The sequence below is a fragment of the Balaenoptera acutorostrata genome, chromosome 12 (genome assembly GCF_949987535.1).
Source record: "Balaenoptera acutorostrata chromosome 12, mBalAcu1.1, whole genome shotgun sequence".
Classification (NCBI taxonomy): domain Eukaryota; kingdom Metazoa; phylum Chordata; class Mammalia; order Artiodactyla; family Balaenopteridae; genus Balaenoptera; species Balaenoptera acutorostrata.
Window position 1 is genome coordinate 69,727,022 of NC_080075.1, and position 23,742 is coordinate 69,750,763.

The 23,742-nt window shown below is 37.2% G+C and overlaps 1 protein-coding gene across 10 annotated transcripts in view; it reads right to left on the reverse strand.

Annotated features, from left to right (window-relative positions):
* LCLAT1 (lysocardiolipin acyltransferase 1) overlaps window positions 1-23,742 on the reverse strand; it is a 293,997-nt gene that overhangs the window by 88,310 nt on the left and 181,945 nt on the right. For all 10 annotated transcript variants that reach the window (XM_057557827.1, XM_057557828.1, XM_057557829.1 and 7 more), the window contains one exon: window positions 640-786. In XM_057557827.1, the coding sequence (XP_057413810.1) occupies window positions 640-786 (147 nt within the window). The remainder of the gene's footprint in view (window positions 1-639; window positions 787-23,742) is intronic.

The window sequence follows — 23,742 nt, forward strand, 5'->3', positions numbered from 1 at the left end:
CAGTAGTTGTGGCACGTGGGCTCAGTAGTTGTGGCTCGTGGTCTCTAGAGCACAGGCTCAGTAGTTGTGGTGCACGGGCTTAGTTGCTCCACAGCATGTGGGATCTTCCCGGACCAGGGCTCGAACCTGTGTCCCCTGCATTGGCAGGCGGATTCTTAACCACTGCACCACCAGGGAAGCCCAGATCCTTTTCTTATAAGAAAGAAGTTGAAAAAAAAAGGGTCTAATGGATAAATATGGATCTTGGAAGAGGACAGAGAATAGATATTTTAAAACTAGGCTTTGTTCTTCTTTCTCAAGATTGTTTTGGCTACTTGGGGTTTTTTGTGGTTATATACAAACTATATAAAGTAAAAGGCTGATGTTTAAAGTATATACCGAGACTTACGATATAAAGCTCTAAGATGGCAAGTATAAATAATACCTCTTGGAGTTGCCCATCATAAACTCTGTGGGCTGGAAACCAGGAGTTCTGGGTTCTGATGTGCTGCTGACTAACTGAGTGACCCCAGGGATGGGCCATTAATCTTGTTGGTGTTCAGTTGCTTCATCTGAGGACTGAGAAGTTTAGACTAGATAGCTAGTCTTAGAGTTCCTTCGTGTCTTAAAATTCTGTGATCCAAACCAAGGCTACCTTACCTGTGAGATCAGTCCCTTCTGGGAATATGAGGAGTTGAAGTGGTTCATGGATATCACAAAAATAATCAATCATGTCTTCAAAATGGCTCTTGTCATCCTTCCATTTCCTATGAATGAAGATATAGGCAGCAGCCTGCATGGCCCAACCTAGAAGCAATTTAACAAGTATTTATGTATAATTTTAATACCAATAGCCACATATTTTTGAATATAATACTTCAGAGTTTTACTATAAATTAGTTACTTTCATAATAAGCATCTCATGATATACCTTAAATTCAGCACTGATCTTGGATTAAATAACAGATATACCAGAGAATATTCTTAAAGGAGTCTGCTAAATTCTGGAATTTGCAAAATTCTCAAAAACCTCTTTTCAAGCAAAACCTAGCTATTAAAATACCAAGGAGAAAAACTTCCTTAATATCTATCGGTACCTCATCCAAAGTTAACAATCCTAACTTAAACACGTATTTTAACCAAGTTACCTACAAGAGATATATGACTGTGTGTTATCAGGCTTACAAAGCAGTAAGCAAGGGATTGTTCTCAAGCCATGTATACAAGCATTGTCTTTAATATTTCCCTTTCTATACTACTCAATTTCTAAATCCAATTGCTGTTTTCAGTGTACTCTCTTCTTCAGAGTTATTTTAAAAAGAAAATATGCAATGGCTACTAAACACGTTAATTAGAGCATATGCTGTGATCACATTCCCTTTCTCTAAGGCGAATTCAACCCTGCTACTGAAGAGGCAGCTCTAGACGAGCCAGGTTTTTCCCAGCTGGCATCCCTCCCTGGCCAGAAATGACTAGAACTACTGTGGTAAATATCTGACTTAAGGCGGACAATCAATAGTCTATTCAATAGTCCATGAAGCGTGAAACCCTTGACACATACACAGTAACTGTCTTGGCCAAATGTTCTCTCTCAGGAATTTTACGTGGGACCATGGAGAAAACAAGTTGGTATATAAGACAAATGGATGGACAAAAAAAGCAGATAATAGAGACAGTAGCACCTGAGGCAAAATACAGGTAGTACACTATAGTGAAGACCTAAACAACAACTGCTGCTGAGGCACCTAAAGCTGATTGTGATCAAGAACAAAAGAGTCTTCCACAATGGCTGGCCAGTCTTTGGGTTCACCTCTTGGATATCCCAACAAGAGTCCATCTCCCTTACTGTCATGTGTATCTTTGCAATATACTTTTACTAGTTCAGCTAGAGGGGATGAGTGGTAGTTTCTTAAAAACACAACTAAAATAATAGTTATTATCATTTAGTAAATACAGTAGTACCCTAAGAATATATAAAATTATCATTAAATCGTGATTTAAAAAACTGTAGGACTTTATTTGGTTTGGATTAAGTCCAAACTAGAATACTGTATTCTACAAATATAAATAAGCATATTCTCAAATAATCCACATGTTAGTATAGGTCTTGCTGATAATGTGTCCAGTTGCTGCTCACCCACTGTATTTATTGTCAGTCATATCCACCTGTACTGGAATTGATCCCACACTTGCCCCCTCTTACATGTCTCCTCTTTTACCTGAGGACACCTACATCCACAGTGCAGTTTGTAGGTGGTATAACTCTGGAATGAGATTGCCTGGGTTAGAATCATAGTTACACCACAAACCAGCTGTTCAGCTTTAAGCCTTTGTCCCTCATTGACCCCAAACATAAAAATAAGCATAATGCTGCAACAGTATTTACCTGATAGGAGTTGTTTTAAGAAATAAATTAAGATTATTTAGCACAAAGTATTCAATAAGTAATAGTTATTGTCATTATTATGATTAGGAAGTTACAATAATACCAAGGATATTGCATCAAGGAACATAAAAATGTAACCAAAAAAGTTCCCATTCACAATTGCCCACCCCTATGCTAGTGTTTCGGAAATTATAAACTCTATTTTATTATTTTAAAGGTCATGCTTAAAATTTTTTCACCTTTCTATTTTTACAAACATTTAAACTTAAATAATTCTATCAACTTTGAGTTAATAAATAATCTTCCCCCAAACAAAAAATTATGCCTTCCTCTTGTCCCTCTTCCAAGATTTGTAGAAATCATCCAATAGTTCCTCCAAATTGCTATTATTATTACTACTACTATTCCTTATGCTTCACAGAACGATTTTTAATTATTTAGACTTGACTCGGGTTAAGTTTGTTGGCTTCTCTTCTTATCATTGTTTCTTATATCCTATGTCCTTCTGTTAGTCCTCCTTAAGGAACCTGTTTCAAAAAAATGTTTGAGTTTTTGCATATATGAAATGTATTTTATTTCATTCTCAATTTTGGAGGCTAGCTTGGCTTAAAACAGAACTTGATATTTTAAATCATTTTCCCCTCAGAATTTCAAAGCTGTTTTTCCCACAGTCTTCTTATAGAAGTCTGATCAATCAATCTGATTTCTGTAGATAATTTTTTTCCCTCTGGAAGCTTTATTTTCTCTTTATCCTTGGTTTTGTGAAACTTCACCAGTATGCAACTTTTTTATTAATTCTGCTCAGCAGTTGGTACACTCTTCCAATATGAGTCTCTTTAACATTGGGAATATTCCTTCCATTATTTAAGAAGACACTATTTTTTCTCTTCTTCATTCTCTCAGACTTTCTATTTGGAACTTCTCTTAGATAGATGTTAAAACTTCTGGTTTTGTCCTCTCATACTTTTTATCTCCCTTCATTTGATGCTGTGTTTAAGGAAAATCTTTTAGCTTGGTCATCTAACTCATTAATTTGATCTTCAGCTGTTTCTAGTCTACTAATTGAGTTTATTTCAGCAATCAACTCTTTAATTTTCAAATTTTATGGACAAACAGCAAAAACTATAATAAGCTATGACAAGTACAAAGAGGAGTAATTTTAAAAAAATGTTTATTGAATGGTTACTATGTGCCTAGTACTGTTCTAAGCATTTTTCATTAATTAATTCAATTAATTATCAAGACAACTTTATGAATTAGGTAAAATTATTATTCCTGTCTTATGGATGAGGTAACTAAGGCACACTGAGACTCACAGAACTAGTAAGTGGTAAAATCAGGTTTCAAATGCAGGCAGTCTGGCTCCAAAGCTGATGTTTTTAACCACTGTACTAAACAGCCTCTTTGCAATATATACTTGAATCTCTCTAAGGGTATTAGTTAAACACAGTATAAATTCTCCTCAGAGAAATGTCTATTCCTCAGAGAGTTTATTCCTAGACCTTCTTTAAAGCTGTGTATTTTTCTCAAATGTTAATTCTGCATTGTCCTCATATTTGTAAAGGATGTTCTAGACTGAACAATACTGACAGGTTGAGTGTATTTCTCCATTCCAAGTGAGAATATCTGTTGCTCCCTTGGGGGAAGGGAGCAGGAGGAAAACCCATGGGGCTGTGTCATAAAACTTTTCAAACATTATATATATGTTTCAGAAATCCCAGAAAGGGAAGTAAAATGACTAAATCAGTCAGCCTCTTGGACATCTCCTCTGAAGATGTGATGATTCTTCCCCTTTGTGCTTTGCCTTCTCATGTTCCATTTATACATTACACATCACTAATGCTTTTGAATCTGTTTTACTCCCTTTAGCTTAAATGTTTTCTCCCTCTCATAAAAACCAAGGGAAGACCTCGTGAGTCTTTTTCTTCTCATTTCATTGCCATCAATACACGTTATTCATGTTTAAAGCAATATCCAGATTTTTCTTAACATTCTTGAGGTCCTCGTACAGTTTTATGACATTTATTTCATGTCTATGGGCTGATAAATGACAGTGCAACTGATCCTGTCATTTGAAATTAGTCTATATAACTTGCCTGTTTTATACTTTTTCCATTGGAGGATATTCCGTCTATCACCTGAATTTCTCAGACAAGTACTGAGAGCCTGGCAGGTTTATAAAAATAGATTCTGTGGATGCTGGCATGGCTCTGTTACCACCATCTTCTTTCAAAAATCCCATTTACGTTACCAGCACTGCATTCTCAAAGCAGACAGGAGTAATCTCTAAGCGTACTCTATTGTCCAAAGGTATTCCATAATTTTAGAACCTGATTTTGCTTGGCTTAAATTTTCTTTTATCAAGTTTTAGAGTCGGCTAGGAAAAAAAAAAAAACAAACCAATTTACTTGAGTGTATTTTTAACATTATGCATTCTTTCTCCATAAAAAGTAAGCGCTTTTCAGCATTTTCTTTTTCCGTTTTTTTTGAATTTTATTGTATTTATTTTTTATACAGCAGGTTCTTATTAGTTATCCATTTTATACATATTAGTGTATATATGTCAATCCCAGTCTCCCAATTCATCCCACCATCACCCCACCACCACTTTCCCCCCTTCGTGTCCATACGTTTGTTCTCTACATCTGTGTCTCTATTTCTGCCTTGCAAACCAATTCATCTGTACCGTTCTTCTAGATTCCACTTATATGTGCTAATACACAACATATGTTTTTCTCTTTCTGACCTTACTTCACTCTGTATGACAGTCTCTAGGTCCATCCACGTCCCTACAAATGACCCAATTTCGTTCCTTTTTATGGCTGAGTAATATTCCATTGTATATATGTGCCACATCTTCTTTATCCATTCATCCTTTTTTCATTTTAGTGTAGATGAATATACAGTTAACCCCTGGTCAACATGGGGGTTAGGGGTGCCTACCCCCAAGCACAGTCTAAAATCCACTTATAACTTTACAATCATCCCCTCCATATCCATGGTTACGCATCCATGATTCAACCAACCACAAATTGTATGGTACTGTAGTACGTATTTATTGAAAAAAAAACCACAGGTAAATGGACCCGTGCAGTTCAAACCTGTGTTGTTCAAGGGTCAACTGTAGTTAAGAGAATCATAAAAATATCTATACTACTCACCTATTGTACTAAAAACTGAACTTCAAAACCAGATTAATTCATCATTGTTGTCCATGTACTTATTAATTCATTATGGTATTTACTATGGGACTATGAATGCAATACCAGAAACAAAAAGCAATGTGCAAGAGATAAAACAAACTGTTCTCTTCAACATATTTTCAATTCTGAATAGAGGGTGTGGATGCAACCGAGGGAATATTACCCATAGGCCTCTATTAAATGAGAATGATAATATGAACAGATGCAAATTTTATATAAACTCGTATCACAACAATCATAAGCAAATACTATGTTTGCTGACTGTGTGGTTGTGCATAACAATGGTTATACAAATAAATACAGAACAAGTTAAGTTCTAGTTCTCAGAATTTCAACCTATGTCAGCATTTAGCAAAATGCTACGCCAAGTTAGGGAAGCTCTGTCTTCTTTGAACTCACATTTGAAATTAGGTAATGCTCTCTACATCCCTCATCTAAGATGATTAACTTACATGAGGCTCTGGCTTTTAAAAACATGGGGAGGAGGCAGATAATCAATTCTATGACTTTTTCCTGTAATAATCCTTTTAGAGCATGCCTATATCATCAGGTTTCAAATGTGCTTGTGCTGAAAATACAAGACAGAAATCAAAGTATAAAATATGAGCAGACAATTAAATAATATCCTAAAGGAAACTCAATTCTAAATATAATTTCAAATTTGAAAAACCACAAAATGGATAAAACCACCCTTACTGCACATTTCACTAGACTCCACAAAGAGATGATTATATCTACCTGCAGAGAGTAGAAAGTCTTGCTTGACATTGAAGAAATACCTATTTATTGATGGCTTTTGGTTGGCAAGATGCGATTTCTTGGTTATGATTACAGTTTCGGGGTTTACCCTACGGTGGAACCAAAAACCTGTTTTTCATACTATGTGAGATTTGCCATTTAATCCATATTATAGATGAAGTGCCATCTGAGATATCTGTTCCTGTTGCAAAACTGATTCCTAAGCTACGTATATTACTAGCTCTATACACCGAGAGAGGCAGTAGCCACCAGCATGTGGTTGGCAGAATAATGCCCCCACAAAAGATATCCACATCCTAATTCCCAGAAGTGTGAATACATTACATGGCAAAGAAGAATTACGGTTGCTAATCTGCTGAATTTAAAATAGGGAGATTATCCTGGATTAGCCTGGTGGGCCCAACGTAATCATAAAGGTCCTTAAAAGTGGAAGATGGAGGCAGGGAAAGACTCAGTGCCAGAGTGAGGCAATGTGAGGAGGATTCAACTGGTTCTTGCTGGCCTTAAAGATGGAGGAAGGGAGCCAGAAGCCAAAGAATGTGGGTGACCAATAGGAACTGGAAATGTCAAGGAAACAGACTCTACACAGAGCCTACAGAAAGGATTTGGTCCTGCAAATACCTTGATTTTAGGCCAATGAGCCCCACCATCAGACTTCTGACCTCCAGAACTTTGAGATAATAAATATGTGTGGTTTAAGGTGACTCCATTCATGGTACAAGCAGTAATAGAAAACTAATACAGAGCACAATCAGTGCCCAGATCTTAGTTTCTAACACCTTTCTTCAATCAAAGGAACTAGGGTTCCTTAGGAAAATGCTGAGTCTAGGGCTGGGGCAGGGAAAAATACAAGAATCTTGTACCACCAGAAAATAAGAAAATGATTAAAAGAAAAAAATATATATGGGGACCCAAAAGGACATAAGAGCCAACCTGCAAAAACTCCCAATGGCCAAAGCTGGAACAATTTCAGCAACAAAATAAATAACAATATTATAACCCAAAGAATAAAATAAATAAGTTCATACTGGCATAATTAAATGATTGAGAAGGGACAAATCTCCTTCACAGAATTGCAAATAAAATATGTACATGCTCCCCACTCCAAGGAGGTGAAGCTTAATTCCCCCTGCCCACAACCAGCCCTACCGAATAAAATACAGAGAGAGAGGAGAAAACATTAACTTTGTGGTGCAGAACCCTGGCAGACACCACCTTAACCAAATGATTACAATTAACATCACCCGTGATAAGCCAGGTTGATATCATGAACCCTCCTGATGCGATGAGAAAGTCACTTCATATCCGTGGCGCTTTTTCCCAAAACCCAAAACCCCCAACTAATCATGAGAAAATGTCATGAAAAACGAATGCAAAACAAACTCAAAATGAGGGACATTCTACAAAATATCTGACCAGTTCTCTTCAAAAGCACTAAAATAAAGACAGACTGCCACAGAATGGAGGAAGACTACGGAGACATGGTGACTTTAAAAAAAAAAAAAAAAAAAAAAAGCGATCCTCAACTGGATCCCAGAACAGAAAAAGGACATTAATGGAAACACTGGTGAAATCTAAATAAAGTCTGTAGTTTAGTTAATAGTATTGTGCCCATGTTAATCTTTTGTTTTGACAAATGTTCCACAGCTGCGTAAGAGGTTAACATCAGGGGAAGATGGGTGAAAATAGGAAAATTTTCTGTACTGTCTTTGCAAACATTCAATAAACCTAAAATTATTCCATATAAAAAGGTATTTAAGAACTTCTAATGTTAATGCAAACTACTGTAATTAAAAAATACATGAATAACAGCTATTTTGCATTCTAAAATCAAAGACCTAAGTGTTCTTACTTGGGATTCACTTACTATGCCGTTTATTTGATTGTAATAGTTGAAGATTATCAGTAACCACATTTCTAAGATATAGTTGGGACATTATTTTTATTGTGGAAGGACATGTTAAATCTTGGCTACATGATATGTCCCTGCCTGGTATTCATTGCACAACTGTATGACTCTCAGAAATATCTGACTTCAAGCATAAGGAAAATAATTCCCATAAGATTTAAGGTCAAGAATAAACAAGGGAAAAAAGGCCACACTGGGTTTCGTAAGCTCCCTTAACAATGACATATATAATAAACACAACAGCTAATTCAATTTTTTCCCCAGTATTACAATGCTGCCTTTCTCTTTAAAAATATCATTACAATTTATAGGTACTTACTTAGCCACAAGTGAAAGGAAAACTGAAGGCACTAGAATCAAGTTATCTATTGAAATTAAGGTTGAAAAACAAACTATGAAGTACATTGGGTCCATCTCTCCTATCTTTTTACTATTATTGTAAAACACCCTTTTCAAAGTTGGCTCAAACTGATCATTGTTAAGACTGACTTTATTTGTGCTTCTCTACTAAATGCAAAGTGGACTGAAAACCCTAAAGCTCCCCCCAAATTCTTTTACTTCTTTCTCCTAAAATTGCCCTTTATAAAAACATGCATTTTAGGTAGTTTTTAGAATCTACTTATTAATTTAGGCAAAGAAATTCTTCAACTTTCAGTACAACTGAGGGTACTGAAAGGCCTAGAGTCAAAATATGCTTCACAGCTCACATCTGGAATGCCTTGCAGCCTGAAACAGTACAGCTGACTGAGGTATTAGAGATGGTACACATCAACAGGATATCCAATTTAGGTAAACAACCGTAGTATAACTCCAGTAAGTAACTGACTGAATAACCTTAAAGCCCAGAACCATGTCTCCCAACCAAAGAATCTGTCAACTTCCACACAGCTCAGAACTTGAGCTTTGTTAAGAACTCAGCTAACACAGTCAAAACAAAAGCTTCATTTAAGTTACTTAGATCTCAGTGCAATCATAAAAAATTACTTAGTTCTCAATGTAATTCTAGAAAGAAGTATAATCCTGGTATACTGCCTGGCATATGACTTAACTAAATTAAACCTTTGTTCCCGATGGGTTTCCCTCCCTCCCTGGCAAAAAAAAAAAAAAAAGCATCAATACACATCTCAGCCAAGCAACCCTGGCAACTGAAACTACAAAATCAACTACAAAAACTTATTTTTCAACTAGCAGTAGAACAGCTAAGATGAAAATGATCTGTTATGTATCTGAAAATACACAGAGTTGTATGTGATATCTAGCCATAGAATTAAAATATTTCAATATACTGTCTACTATATTTCTTCTGACAGTTTTCATAAAAATCTTAAATCATGATAACCATTATAATAACATTTACTGAATGACTAAATCAATCGTTGGATACTTTTCTTTATAGATTGGTGAAATGTGGGAAAGAAGCTGTATGTTATCAGGATGCTTTGGGCTATAAATAACAGAATACCAATCTGAAAGTCATATAAACACTCTGGGTGTATGTGTCTCACATAAAATGAAGTCTGGCCCCAAGGCTGGTTCAGAAGCCAGGCTCTCACATTCTATTTGGCCATCCTCTTGGATGCAAGATGGTTGCAGGAGCTCCAAGTATGATGTACTCTCACAATAATGTCCCAAAGTAGAAAAGGAGAGGCACTGTCCCTTCATGAACCTCTTTTCTCTTATTAAGGAGGAAAATCTTTCCCAGAGCCTTCTAACAAGGAGTCTCCCTATTAGGTCCCTTTGGTGGGACTGGCTGATAAGAGGCTGAGGAAGGCAATATGAGGTATTTTCATTCTCTGTCATGGGATGTGTGTATCATAGAAATACATTGTTAAAAATAGTAAAACATCCTCTCTGGCCTTTAGGTATTTAGTAACAAATGCAACAACACAGGAAAGAAGGGTGCTGTGAAACCTTCCATGATTTAGATACAGTAGGAAGCAATAAAACAATCAGTCTCTTGTGGCCAGGTGACAAGAAAATTTGCTGTAAGAATAAGAACTACAGTTTAGTAATTAAGTAGCTAGGAATCCTTGACTAAAAGTCACCTTTGAAGATAGGTCACAGAGGGAGTGTCAAATATATGTGCTGTAGAGTGGCGGTCCCCAACCTTTTTGGCACCAGGGACCGGTTTCGTGCAAGACAATTTTTCCATGTACGGGGGTGGGGGGTGAGGGGTGGGGGGTGATGGTTTAGGCGGTAATGAGAGCGATAGGGAGCAGCAGATGAAGCTTGGCTCGCTCACCCTCTGCTCACCTCCTGCTGTGCGGTCCGGTTACTAACAGACCGCACACTGGTACCGGTCCTCGGCCCGGGGGTTGGGGACCCCTGCTGTAAAGATTCCTTCCAGGAAATCTCAAGCAGCTGTTACTCAGGGTGACTAGTAACTAGTAATTCCTCACTTACCTGATGCAGGTAATAAAACTGATGCCTCGGATATACCGAAGAAACTGGTAGGAGTGGGGTGTTACTGATACTGACTCTTGAGGAGAGTCTTACTTCAATATAGAAATGTATTCATCTTATTCTCTGAGTTGTAAAATAGGAGAGCAGCATGAAGTGTTGTTGAATTTTAAAAGGGTCCACCAAATTGAATGGTGTCAAAGACATTCATGGCTTAAAGATGGTTCTAGTTTTAGTGAATGTCCATTTTAAGTAGGAGGAAGCTGGGTAGGAGAGGGAGAGTTTTCCCTCTCACTGGAGATAAAGTTGGGTATTATAAACTGTAAATATCTCGAATAGAAAATTATCCATTCTTTGTACTTACTATATAATAGTTAATAAAATTAAGGTGACTTCAGTAAATTTAGTGATTCTTAAAACCGTGTGAGAAATATCTTTAAATGAATTTACATCTAACACTTATACATTAAATACAGTTAAAACTGAAATTTTGACCACATAAAATGGATTATCTTTCCAACTAATGTACGATGCCTGTTTTGCAGCATGTTCATGTGTAATAGCAGCATGCGCTATAACCACTGTTTCTCCAGTGTGTTGGGCAAGGTGTACAATAGATTTTAACCGAGTAGTTTTTATTCATGGTCTTTAAAAAGAGAAGAATGCTTATAAAATGCCAAAGGCATATTTTTTAAATTCCAGTTATTTCTATAAATCAGATTTGACCAAAAATTTTTAATATTTTGGGAGACAGGTTATACACAGGGAGGCCGGACTTAGGAAGAGCCTCTGACCCAGTTTCAATTATCCAGCTAAAACAGGACCACCACAGGAGCCTCTAAGGATACACTCAGACTTTGCATGCCTTGAACAAACTGAGAGTGGATAAAAGCATTCATCAGAGGCCATGTTGTTACTTCTTTCTTCTCCCTGATCTCATTCTGAACAATCTAGATATATTTCCCAATTTGTGGTTGTTCCTAGTTTTCACCACTACCTTATTGCAGTTTGAGAACAGTAGGATTATATGACAATCTACTTTGAAATCATGAGGAATATGTCAGGGAGAGTTTTAGTTTAATCCATGACTTGGTAACTTTTTAAATCACTATCCGTTTACTGTTTACTCCTCTTTTTGTGCTTTCTAAAAGCCTCAAACCCTTTTGCCACTCAAATGTGATTAATTAATGATCCAGAAAAACCAAGGAGCCATGAGCTGGGTGGGCCAGATGGCACACGAATTTCCTGGTACAAAAACACCAGGCAAATGGACTTTTCATGACACCTCTGGGTTTCATATTTCCTGCGTTGTTACTAAGTGGTTACGAAGTTGACTAAAAATAAAAATCTATGTCTAAACCACCATTATAAATAGTTGAAATCTGACTATCAGACATTTTTTCCTTAACATCTAATTTCACATACCTTAGCAAACTCTAAACAGTTTAGTTAGCTTAGCTTACCAAACTCTTTACAACATGAACTGGAATCTAAACACTCTTAATGGTTTCTTCCCTAGCCTGTTAGGTAAGTCTGTTACTTCCATACTTTAAGAAAAAACTTTCAAATTCTAAATTCTCATCCATTCTCCAAACTGGCAATACAGATATAAAATATTATTTCCCTTTGGTCATTCGTAAATGAACTAAAGGAACCAGATAATTATATTCCAAACTCTGGTAAGCAAACATTTATTTAGAAATAATTATACATAGCAACATTAAATACACCCTAAAGTCATGGCAAGTGTCAACAAACTAAGTCTAGCATAGTCTGAAGCAGGATAGAGCTGACCAATAGGACACATCCATTCTCCTCCCTTTCTTTCATTTTCCCCTGCAAACTCCAACATTAATATTCCATTTGCAAACACATTCTGTTTTATTTTTCCTGCCTACACTTTTGCCTTGCTTAATTTACTTTGCACTTATTCACTTTAAAGATTCTAAAATCGGTTTTTTCTTCAATCCAAAATCTGTTCTCATTAATGGTTTGCATTTTTATGAAATCCTGTCAAGTCTACAAATACTTTAAGAGCCTACAATGGTGAGAGACACCGTAAGGAGCTTATATCTTTTGGGAAAAGAAAATGGGAAAGCTAAGAATGAAATACTTACACAGAAACTCAAACAAGAGAGAAGACAGTTGAACAATGTTAAAAATGAGTATAGGGCTTCCCTGGTGGCGTAGTGGTTGAGAATCTGCCTGCCAATGCAGGGGACATGGGTCCGAGCCCTGGTCTGGGAAGATCCCACATGCCGCGGAGCAACTGGGCCTCTGAGCCACAACTACTGAGCCTGCACGTCTGGAGCCTGTGCTCCACAACAAGAGAGGCCACGACAGTGAGAGGCCCGCGCACCGTGATGAAGAGTGGCCCCCGTTCGCCGCAACTAGAGAAAGCCCTCGCACAGAAACGAAGACCCAACACAGCCAAAAATAAATAAATTAATTTAAAAAAAATGAGTATAGGGACTTCCCTGGTGGCGCAGTGGATAAGAATCTGCCTGCCAATGCAGGGGACACGGGTTCGAGCCCTGGTCTGGGAAGATCCCACATGCCGTGGAGCAACTAAGCCTGTGCGCCACAACTACTAAGCCTGCACTCTAGAGCCTGCGAGCCACAACTACTGAAGCCCGCATGCCTAACACCCGTGCTCCGCAACAAGAGAAGCCACCGCAGTGAGAAGCCCGCACACTGCAACGAAGAGTAGCCCCTGCTTACTGCAACTAGAGAAAGACCACGCGCAGCAACAAAGACCCAACACAGCCAAAAATACATAAATAAAAATACATAAATTTATAAAAAAAAAATGAGTATACCATTGCAGAGTAGGAGGAAGTAAAGATTAGGTGGTCAGGGAAAGAGAACATGGGTCTGTGAGACACCAGAAAAACCAGAGGTCTAATATGGATCTCTGTAAGGCAAAAGGTGGGAGGGTGGATGTGCCAAAGGGAACTACAGAAGTAACAGGCAGCCGCAAATAACACTCTACTGGCATTTAATTTAATCTTCACACCACCCAATAAAACTGTACTACTTCTTTTTTAAATTGAGATGTAACTGATGCATAGCATTACATTAGTTTTAGGTGTACAACAAAATGATTCCATATATGTACATGTCACGAAATGACCACAGTATGTCTAAGTTAATGTCTATCACCACATAGTTACAAATATTCTTCTTATCAGAACTTTTAGCATCTACTCTCAGCAACTTTCAAATATAGAGTATTAACTATAGTCACCATGCTGTACATTACATCTGCATAACTTATTTAATGACTGGAATTTTGTGCCTTCTGAGCAACTTCACCCATTTTGCCCACCCCCAAATCCTGGCCTCTCTGTATCTATTCAGTTGGGTTTTTGGGGAATTTTATTTTATCTTATTTTATTGGTTTTTTTATTTTGGGAGACTCCACAAATAAGTGAAAGCATGTGGTATTTGTTTTCCTCTATCTGACTTCTCACTTAGCATGATGCCCTCGAAGTCCATCCAGGTGATATAAATTATGGGATATGCTTTTTTATAGCTGAGTAATATTCCACTGTCTATATTTACCATTTTCTTTATCCATTCATCTACCAATGGACACAAGTTGTTTCCATGTCTTGGTTATTGTAAATAATGCAGCAATGAACATGGGGGTACAAATATCCTTTCAAGTTAGTGCTTTTGTTTTCCGCCAATAAATACCCAGAAGTAGAATTACCAGATCATATGGTAGTTCTGTTTTTAATTTTGGGGGAACCTCCATATTGTTTTCCGTAGCGGCTACACCAATGTACATTCCTACCAACAATGCACAAGGGTTCCCTTTTCTCTATAGCCTCACCAACAGTTGTTATTGCTCAGCTTTTTGACAGTAGCCATTCTACCAGGTGTGATGTGGTATCTCATAGTTTTGATTTGCATTTTCCTGATGATTAGTGCTGTTGAGCACCTTTTCATGCACCTGTTGGTCATTTGTATGTCACCTTTGGAAAAATGTCCATTGATCTCCTCTGCCCATTTTTTAATTGGATTGTTATTTTGCTGTTGAGTTGTTTGAGTTCTTCATATATTTTGGATATTAACCCTTTGTCAGATATATGATTTGCAAATATTTTCTCCCATTCCATAGGTTGCCTTTTCATCTTGTTGACGGTTTCCTCTGTTGTGCAGAAGATTTTCAGTTTGATATAGTACCACTTATCTTTGCTTTTGTTTCCTTTGCTTTTGGTACCAAATCCAAAAAATCATCACCAGGACCAATGTCAAGGAGCTTGCCACCTATTTTTTCTTCTAGGATTTTTAAGGTTTCAGGTCATTAATCCATTTTGAGTTAATTTTTGTGTACAGTGCAATATAGTAGTCCAGTTTTCACAACAAACACCATTTGTTGAAAAGACTATCCCTTCTTTATTGTATACTCTTGGCTCTTTTGTCAAAAATTAATTGACCATATATGTGTGGGTTTATTTCTGGGCTCTGTATTCCTTTGTACTGATCTATGTGTCTGTTTTTATGCCAATGCCATACTGTTCTGATTACTACAGTTTTGTAACTAGTCTGAAATCAGGGAGCATTATATCTCTAGCTTTGTTCTTCTTTCTCCAGACTGCTTTGGCTATTCTGAGTCTTTGTGGTTTCATACAAATTTTAGGACTGTTTGTTCTATTTCTATCAAAAAATGCCATTGGAATTTTGATAGGGATAGCACTGGATCTGTAGATTGCTTTGGACAGTATGGACTTTTAAACAATACTAATTCTTCCAATCCATGAGCACAAAATATCTTTCCTTTCAGATATGAGCACAAATATCTTATTTGTCTACTTCAGCTTCTTTCATTGATACTGTATAATTTTCAGGGTACAAGTATTTCACCTCCTTTATTCCTATTTTATTCTCTGGTGCCATTGTAAATGGGATTGTTTTCTTAATTCCTCTTTCTGATTAGTCTGTTATTAGTATATAGCAACACAACAGGTTTTTGTATATTAATTTTGTATTGTGCAACCTCACTGAATTCATTTATTAGTTCTAACAGTTTTTTGCTGGAGTCTTCATAGTTTTCTATATAATATCACATCATTTGCAAATAGTGATGGTTTTACTTCTTTTTTTCCAATTTGGATGCTATGTATGTAATCTATCTAATTTTGCCTAATTGCTCTGGCTAGAACTTCCAATATAACGTTGAATAAGAGTGGAGCACATGGGCATCCTTGTCTTATTCCTGAACTTAGAAAAGAAGCTTTCAGCTTTCCATCACCATTAAGTCTGATGTTAGCTGTGGGCCTCTCATATATGGCCTTTAATGTATTGAAATACATTCCCTCCATACCCACCTTGCTGGAAGTTTTAATATCAATGGATGTTAAGTTTTGTCAAATGCTGTGTTGTTGTTGCATCTATGGAGATGATCAGACAATTTTTATCCTTCCTTTTGTCAATGCAGTATATCTCATTGATTGACTTGCAGATGTTGAACAATTTTTGCATCCCTAGGATAAATCCCACTTGATCATGGTGTATTATCTTTTTAGTGTACTGCTGAATTTGGTTTGCTAATATTTTGTTGAGGATTTTTACATCTATGTTCATCAGGGATACTGACCTCTAATTTTCTTTTCTTGTGGCATCTTTGTTTGGTTTTGGTATCGGGGTAATGCTGGCCTCATAAAATGACTTTCGAAGTGTTCCCTCCTCTTCTATTTTTTGTTTCCTTCTTCTTTTCTTGGCCGCACCGCGTGGCATGTGGGATCTTAGTTCCCCGACCAGGGATCCAGCCTGTGCCCCCTGCATTGGAAACACAGAGTCTTAACCACTGGATTACCAGGGAAGTCCCATCTTCTATTTTTTGGTAGAGATTGAGAAGGATTAGTATTAGTTCTTTAAATGCTGGGTAAAATTCACCACTGAAGCCATCTGGTTCTGGACTTTTGTTTGTTGGGGGTTTTATGATTACTGATTCAGTCTCCTTACTAGTAATGGGTCTGTTCAGACTTTCTATTTCTTCATGATTCCTAGGTCATATGTTTCTAGGAATTTATCCATTTCTTTCAGGTTGTCCAATTTACTGGCATATAATTGTTCATAGCAATCTCCCATGATTCTTCATATTTCTGTGGTATCAGTTGTACATCTACCCTTTCACTTCTGCTTTATTTATCTGTGTCCTCTTTTTTTCTTGGTGAATCTAACTAAAGCTTTGTCAGTTTCCTTTATCTCGTCAAAAAACCAACTTAGTTTCACTGATCTTTCCTATTGTCTTTTTAGTTTCTCTTTCATTTATTTCTTTCCTTCTAACTTTTGTTATTTCCTTCCTTCTAACTTAGGGCCTTATTTAGTCTTCTTTTTCTTGCTCCTTGAGGTATAAAGATAGGCTGTTTATTGAAGTCCCCTCTTAGAATTACTTCCACTGCAACCCATAAGTTTTGGTGTGTTGTATTTCTATTTCCATTTGTTTCAAGGTATTTTTTGATTTCTCTTTTGATTTCTTCTTTGACCCACTGGTTGTTCAGTAGTATGTTATTTAATCTCCACATACTTGAGTTTTCCAGGTTTTTTTTTTTCTTGTAACTGATTTCTAGTTTCATAACATTATGATCAGAAAAGATTCCTTGACATGATTTCAACCTTCTTAAATGTAATAAAACTTGTTTTGAAGCCTAACATATGATCTATCCTGGAGAATATTCCATGTGAGCCTGAGAAAAATGTGCATTTTGTTGCTTTGGGATACAATGTTCTATATATGTCTATTAAACTATATGTCAGACCAACTGGACTTAAGGCCAATGTTTCCTTATTGATTTTCTGTCTGGATGATCATCCATTGATGAAAATGGGATATTAAAGTCCTCTACTATTACTGAATTGCTATTCTCCCTTTAGGTTTGTTAACATTTGTTTATGTATTGAGGTGCTCCTTTGTTAGGTGCATAAATATTTACATATGTTATATACTCTTGTTTGATTGACCCCTTCATCATTATATAATGACCTTCTTTGTCTTTTATCACAGACTTTGTCTTAAAGTCTATTTTGTCTGATATGAAATACAACTAACTCAGCTTTCTTTTGGTTTCCATTTGCATGGAATATCTTTTTCCATCCCTTCACTTTCAGTCTGTGTGTGTCCTTAGACCTGAGGTAGGTCTCTTATAGACACCATAAAGATAGGTCTTGGTTTTTTTTAATCCATCAGCCACTTTTGTCTTCTGATTGAAGAATTTAATCCATTTACATTTAAAGAAATTACTGATAGCTATGTACTTACTGCCATTTGGCTAATTGTTTTGTGGCTGCTTTGTAATTCCTTTGTTCCTTTCTTCCTCTCTTGCTCTCTTCCTTTGTGATTTTCTGTAGTGGTGGGCTTAGATTCCTTTTTCTCTATCATTTGTGCATCCGCTACAGTTTCTTCCTTTGTGGTTACCATGAGACATAAAATAACGTGTAACAATTGTTTTAAGTTGATAACAACTTAAGTTGAGACACATTCTAAGGCTGTACATTTTTACTACTCCCCCACCATGTTATGTTTTTGAGGTCACAATTTACATCTTTTTATCTTCTGTATCCCTTAAAAATTATTGTAGCTATAGTTATTTTTAATACTTTTGTCTTTTAAACTTTATTCTAGCTTTAGAAGTGATTAACCCACAACCTTTACAACATTATTCTGAATTTTACTATATATTTATATTTACCAAGGATATTTATACATTCATGTTTCCCAGTTCTAATTAGCACCTTTTCTTTTCAGCTTAAAGAAGTCCCTTTAACATTTCTTTGTAAGGCCATTCTAGAGGAGATGGACTCCTTGAGCTTTTGCTTGTCCACAAACCTCTCTATCTCTCCTTCAATTCTGAAGGACAACTTTGCCAGATACAGTTTTCTTGACTGGCAGTTTTTTTCTTTCAGCACTTTGAATATAGCATGCTACTCCCGTCTGGTCTGCAAAGGTTCTTCTGAAAAATATGCTGATAATCTTATGGGGGTTCCCTTGTATGTAACAAGTTGTTTTCCTCTTGCTGCTTTGAAAATGCTCCTCATATCTTTAAATTCTGACACTTTAACACATTATTGACTGGAGACATATTAATACATCTTTTGTTACCTGAATGTTATTGAAAGGAGACATATCAGTATGTTTTTAGAGAGTGATATAATTAACATCACTGTGCAAAGTTGTTAGAGCTTAAAATTGATCAAGGGTTCATTATACAACTTGTGATTGTCAGTATCATTCACATTTTGCTCCGTTAGGTCTTTGTTCCAACCTTGTGTATATTATAAACGTAAAATTTTCAAAAATGATGTATCGCAAAATTCTGAGTGAGGAAGAATTTTTCAGTGAATTCTATGCAGATACTTTCTCTGATTATCTGAGTGACATATATACTAGTGTCTCAGAAGATAGTTCTTCAGAATATAGTTCTGATTCAGACGATGTGAATATTAGACCAACAAAAAGACAAAAAACCTTAGTGATTGATTCTGATACAGAAAGTGAAAATGAAACTCAGTGCTAGAGAATTCTCCTTTGCTTCTATAGAAGAGTGGATTGAAGACAACATTTCATGAAAATTAGAAGACTTTACAGGTGTGTCAGTTGTAACTATTGAATGTAATAACCCACAAAGTGTTAGTGAAATAACAATTAATTTTTGGCTGACCAAAATAGAAATCACTGGCCACGGGCATTAATTTTTGCAAAAATACCCCGTCAATAATGAGTTAATTATGTGTCTTGGTGTGAGGCTCTTTAAGTTCATCTTATTTGGAATTCTCTGGGCTTCCTGGATCTGGATATCTGTTTCCTTCCCCAGGCTGAGGTACTTTTTGGCCATTGTGTCTTCAAATAAGTTTTCTGCCCCCTTTTCTCTTCTTCTGGGACCTCTATAATGTAAATGCAGGACCACTTGATGTTGTCCCATAATTCCCTTAAGTTATTGTCAATGTTTTCCATTTTTTATGTTGCTGCTTTGATTGGTTATGTTCTACTGCCCTGTCTTCAAGTTCACTGACCCTTTCTACTGCTTAAACTGTTAAACCCTCTGTTTTCAGTTCAATTATTGTATTCTTCAGCTCTGTGACTTCTTTCTTATATTTTCTATCTCTTTGTTAAACTTCTCATGCATTCTTCTCCTGAGCCAAATGAGCATCTTTAGGACTGTAATTTTGACCTCCTTACCACCAGGTTAATTACTCGTCTCCAGTTCATTAACATCTTTTCCTAAAGTTTTATCTTGTTCTGTAATTTGGAATATATTCCTCTGTTTCTTAATTTCCCTTGACTCTCTGTGTTGGTTTCTATGCATTAGATATAAGACCCACCTCTCCCAGGCTTGTAGGAGTGTCCTCCTATAGGAGATGAACCTTATCATTCAACCCTGCTCTAGTTCTTGGTTGTCTCTTAAACCTTTGTGATTTAAGAGACATTTTGTTTGTCCAAGCAGCCTACTTTATTTTTAGTGGCTCCCAGTAGTTGAGGATGGATATGCCAATGTGGGGGGAGGATCTCAGCACCCTGATTCAGGCCAATTGGAAGTCAAACCCTCAGGCAGCAGCTTTTAAAGTATGCAAATATAGTTCTTTCAGGAGAAGACTTGGAGATGGGTTCTTTTGTCCGCTCCCTCCATGCTAAATAAGCTCTAGAGTAATGGTTGGCTCTAAGAATTGTTTCTTTATTTGCTACTGTCCCATTGACCTCCCCCCTCCCCCCAAACACAAGCCCACTGGCTACAAGAGCCAGGTTATCAAGGGATGTGTTTTCTGGGTGACAGCCACAAAAGTCAGAGTGCCAGACAAGTATACAAGCTCCTTTCTCGGAGACACTGGTGACCAAAGGTGGGCCAGAGGAGGAGTGATATCCCCACCCCCAAGGTCTCTAGATTACAGTCTACCCTTAGATGTGTGTTTAATTAGAAGCCTGCCCCTCCGGCCACAGCAAGGAACATAAGCAAACAGCCGTCTTTCACAGAAAGACTGGGGGCTTTTCATTCAGCTGCCTCTGTACTGGGTCCTGGAGTATAGCCACATAAGCGTGCAGGGCCCTTTAAAAACTATTTCTCAGTTTGCTGTATCCTATGGGTCCTCCACTGGCTTTCAAAGCTAGATGTTTTGAAGGCTCATCTCTCAGGTGCAGGTGTTAAAAGTTGGGGTGCTAGATGTGGGGTTCAAAACCTCCACTCCTGAGGGAGATGCTCAGAGTTGTCAGATTCCTCCTGATTGTGGGTCGCCCTGTGTTCCTGGCTGCACTAGTCTGGAGCAGTTTCTGTCTGGCTGAACAGGGAGGTGGGAGGAAACAAGTGTGTCTTGTTTCAAATACCACAGATTCTCATTGTTCTTGACGAGTCTTGGTATAAATTTTCTTGAATAAATGTTTCTTCATTTGCTGTATGTCCTTCACACCATTTCTGGAGATTTTAAATGACTGTTACTTCAGAATTTTCACCAGTTTTACTGGGAAGTGGGTCTACAGAGCTCCTCATACTATCATGTTGGAACTGCCTTTCCAGTCATTTTTTTTTTTATGAACTATTTTTTAAAAAATAAATTTATTTATTCATTTATTTTTGGCTGTGTTGGGTCTTTGTTGATGCACGCAGGCTTTTTCTAGTTGCGGCAAGTGGGGGCTACTCTGTTGCAGTGCACGGGCTTCTCATTTCAGTGGCTTCTCTTGTTGTGGAGCATGGGCTCTAGGCATGTGGGCTTCAGTAGTTGTGGCATGCAGTTTCAGGAGTTGTGGCTTGCAGGCTCTAGAGCGCAGGCTCAGTAGCTGTTGCTCATAGGCTTAGGTGCTCCACGGGATGTGGGATCTTCCCAGACCAGGGATCGAACTCGTGTCCCCTGCAGTGGCAGGCAGATTCTTAACCACTGTGCACCCAGGGAAGTCCTCCAGTTGTCTTGTATTTTTTTATTTATTTATTTTAAAAATAAATTTATTTTCATTTATTTACTTTTGGCTGTGTTGGGTCTTCACTGCTGCGCACAGGCTTTCTCTAGTTGCGGCGAGTGGGCTTCTCGTTGCGGTGGGCTGTTGTGAAGCACGGGCTCTAGGTGGGTGGGCTTCAGTAGTTGTGGTGCACAGGCTCAGTAGTTGTGGCTCATGGGCTCTAGAGCGCAGGTTCGGTAGTTGTGGTGCAAGGGCTTAGTTGCTCTGCAGCATGTGGGATCTTCCTGGACCAGGGCTCAAACCCATGTCCCCTGCATTGGCAGGCGGATTCTTAACCACTGCGCCACCCAGGGAATTCTCAGTCATCTTTTACGCCCAAGATTTTTCTTGGGTTGTACTTTTAAATATCACCCTTGTGATATTTAAGTTACATTGTTTTGACTGTCTTTTTTAGAGGCTCCAATTAAACAGATGTTAGAACTCCTCTAACTAGGTTCCATTTCAATTACTTTCTCTCTGACAATTTTTTTTCTTTTTTTCTCCTTTTCATTCTCTATTTTCTTTTGGTTTTTTAAAAATTGTGTTGGAGTATACTTGATTTGCAATGTTGTGCTAGGTTCAAGTGTGCAGCAAAGTGATTCAGTCATACATATACATATGTTCATTCTTTTTCAGATTCTTTTCCCTTATAGGTTATTATAAAATATTGAGTATAGTTCTCTGTGCTATACAGTAGGTCCTTGTTGGTTACCTATCTTATATATAGTAATTTGTGTGTGTTAATCACAAGCTCCTGATTTATCCTTCCCCATCCCCCACGTTTCCCCTTTGCTAACCTTAAGTTTGTTTTCGACATCTGTAAGTCTGTTTCTGGTTTGTAAATAACTTCATTTGTATAATTTTTTAAGATTCCACATGTAAATGATATCATATGATATTTGTCTTTCTCTGTCTGACTTACTTCACGTAGAATGATACTCATATGATATTTGTCTTTCTCTGTCTGACTTACTTCACGTAGAATGATACTCATATGATATTTGTCTTTCTCTGTCTGACTTACTTCACGTAGAATGATACTCTCTAGGTCCATCCATGTTGCTGCAAATGGCATTATTTCATTCTTTTTTATGGCTGAGTAATATTCCATTGTATATATGTACCACATCTTCTTTATCCATTCCTCTGTCAACGGACGTTTAGGTTGCTTCCATGTCTTGGCTACTATGAACACTGAGATGCCTGTATCTTTTCAGATTATGGTTTTCTCTGCATATATGCCCAGGAGTGGGATTGCTGGATGATATGGTAGTTCTATTTTTACTGTTTTAAGGACCCTCCATACTGTTCTCCATAGTGGATGTACCAATTTACATTCCCACCAACAGTGCAGGAGGATTCCCTTTTCTCCACAGCCTCTCCATCATTTATTGTTTGTAGACTTTTTGATGATGGCCATTCTGATTGGTGTGATGTGATATCTCATTGTAGTTTTGATTTGCATTTCTCTAATAATTAGTGATGTTGGGCATCTTTTCATGTGCCTCTTGGCCATGTGTATGTCTTCTTTGGAGAAATATCTATTTAGGTCTTCTTCCCATTTTTTGATTGGGTTGTTTGTTTTATGGATATTGAGCTGCATGAGCTGTCTGTAAATTTTGGAGGTTAATCCCTTGTCGGTTGCATTGTTTGCAAATATTCTCTCCCATGCTGTGGGGTGTCTTTTTGTTTCGTTTATGGTTTCCTCTGCTGTGAAAAAGCTTTTGAGTTTAATTAGGTCCCATTAGTTTATTTTTGTTTTTATTTCCATTACCCTAGCAGATGGATTGAAAAAGATCTTGCTGTGTTTTATGTCAAAGAGTGTTCTTCCTATGTTTTCCTCTAAGAGTTTTATAGTATCGCATCTTATATTTAGGTCTTTGATTCATTTTGAGTTTATTTTTGTGTCTGGCATTAGAGAATGTTCTAGTTTCATTCTTTTACATGTAGTTGTCCAGTTTTACCAGCACCACTTATTGAAGAAACTGACTTTTCTTCATTGTATAGTCTTGCCTCCTTTGTCATAGATTAATTGACCATAGATGTGTGGGTTTATTTCTGGGCTTTCCATCCTGTTCCATTGATGTGTATATCTGTTTTTGTGCCAGTACCATACTGTTTTGATGACTGTAGCTTTGTAGTATAGTCTAGGGTCAGGGAGCATGGTTCCTCCATC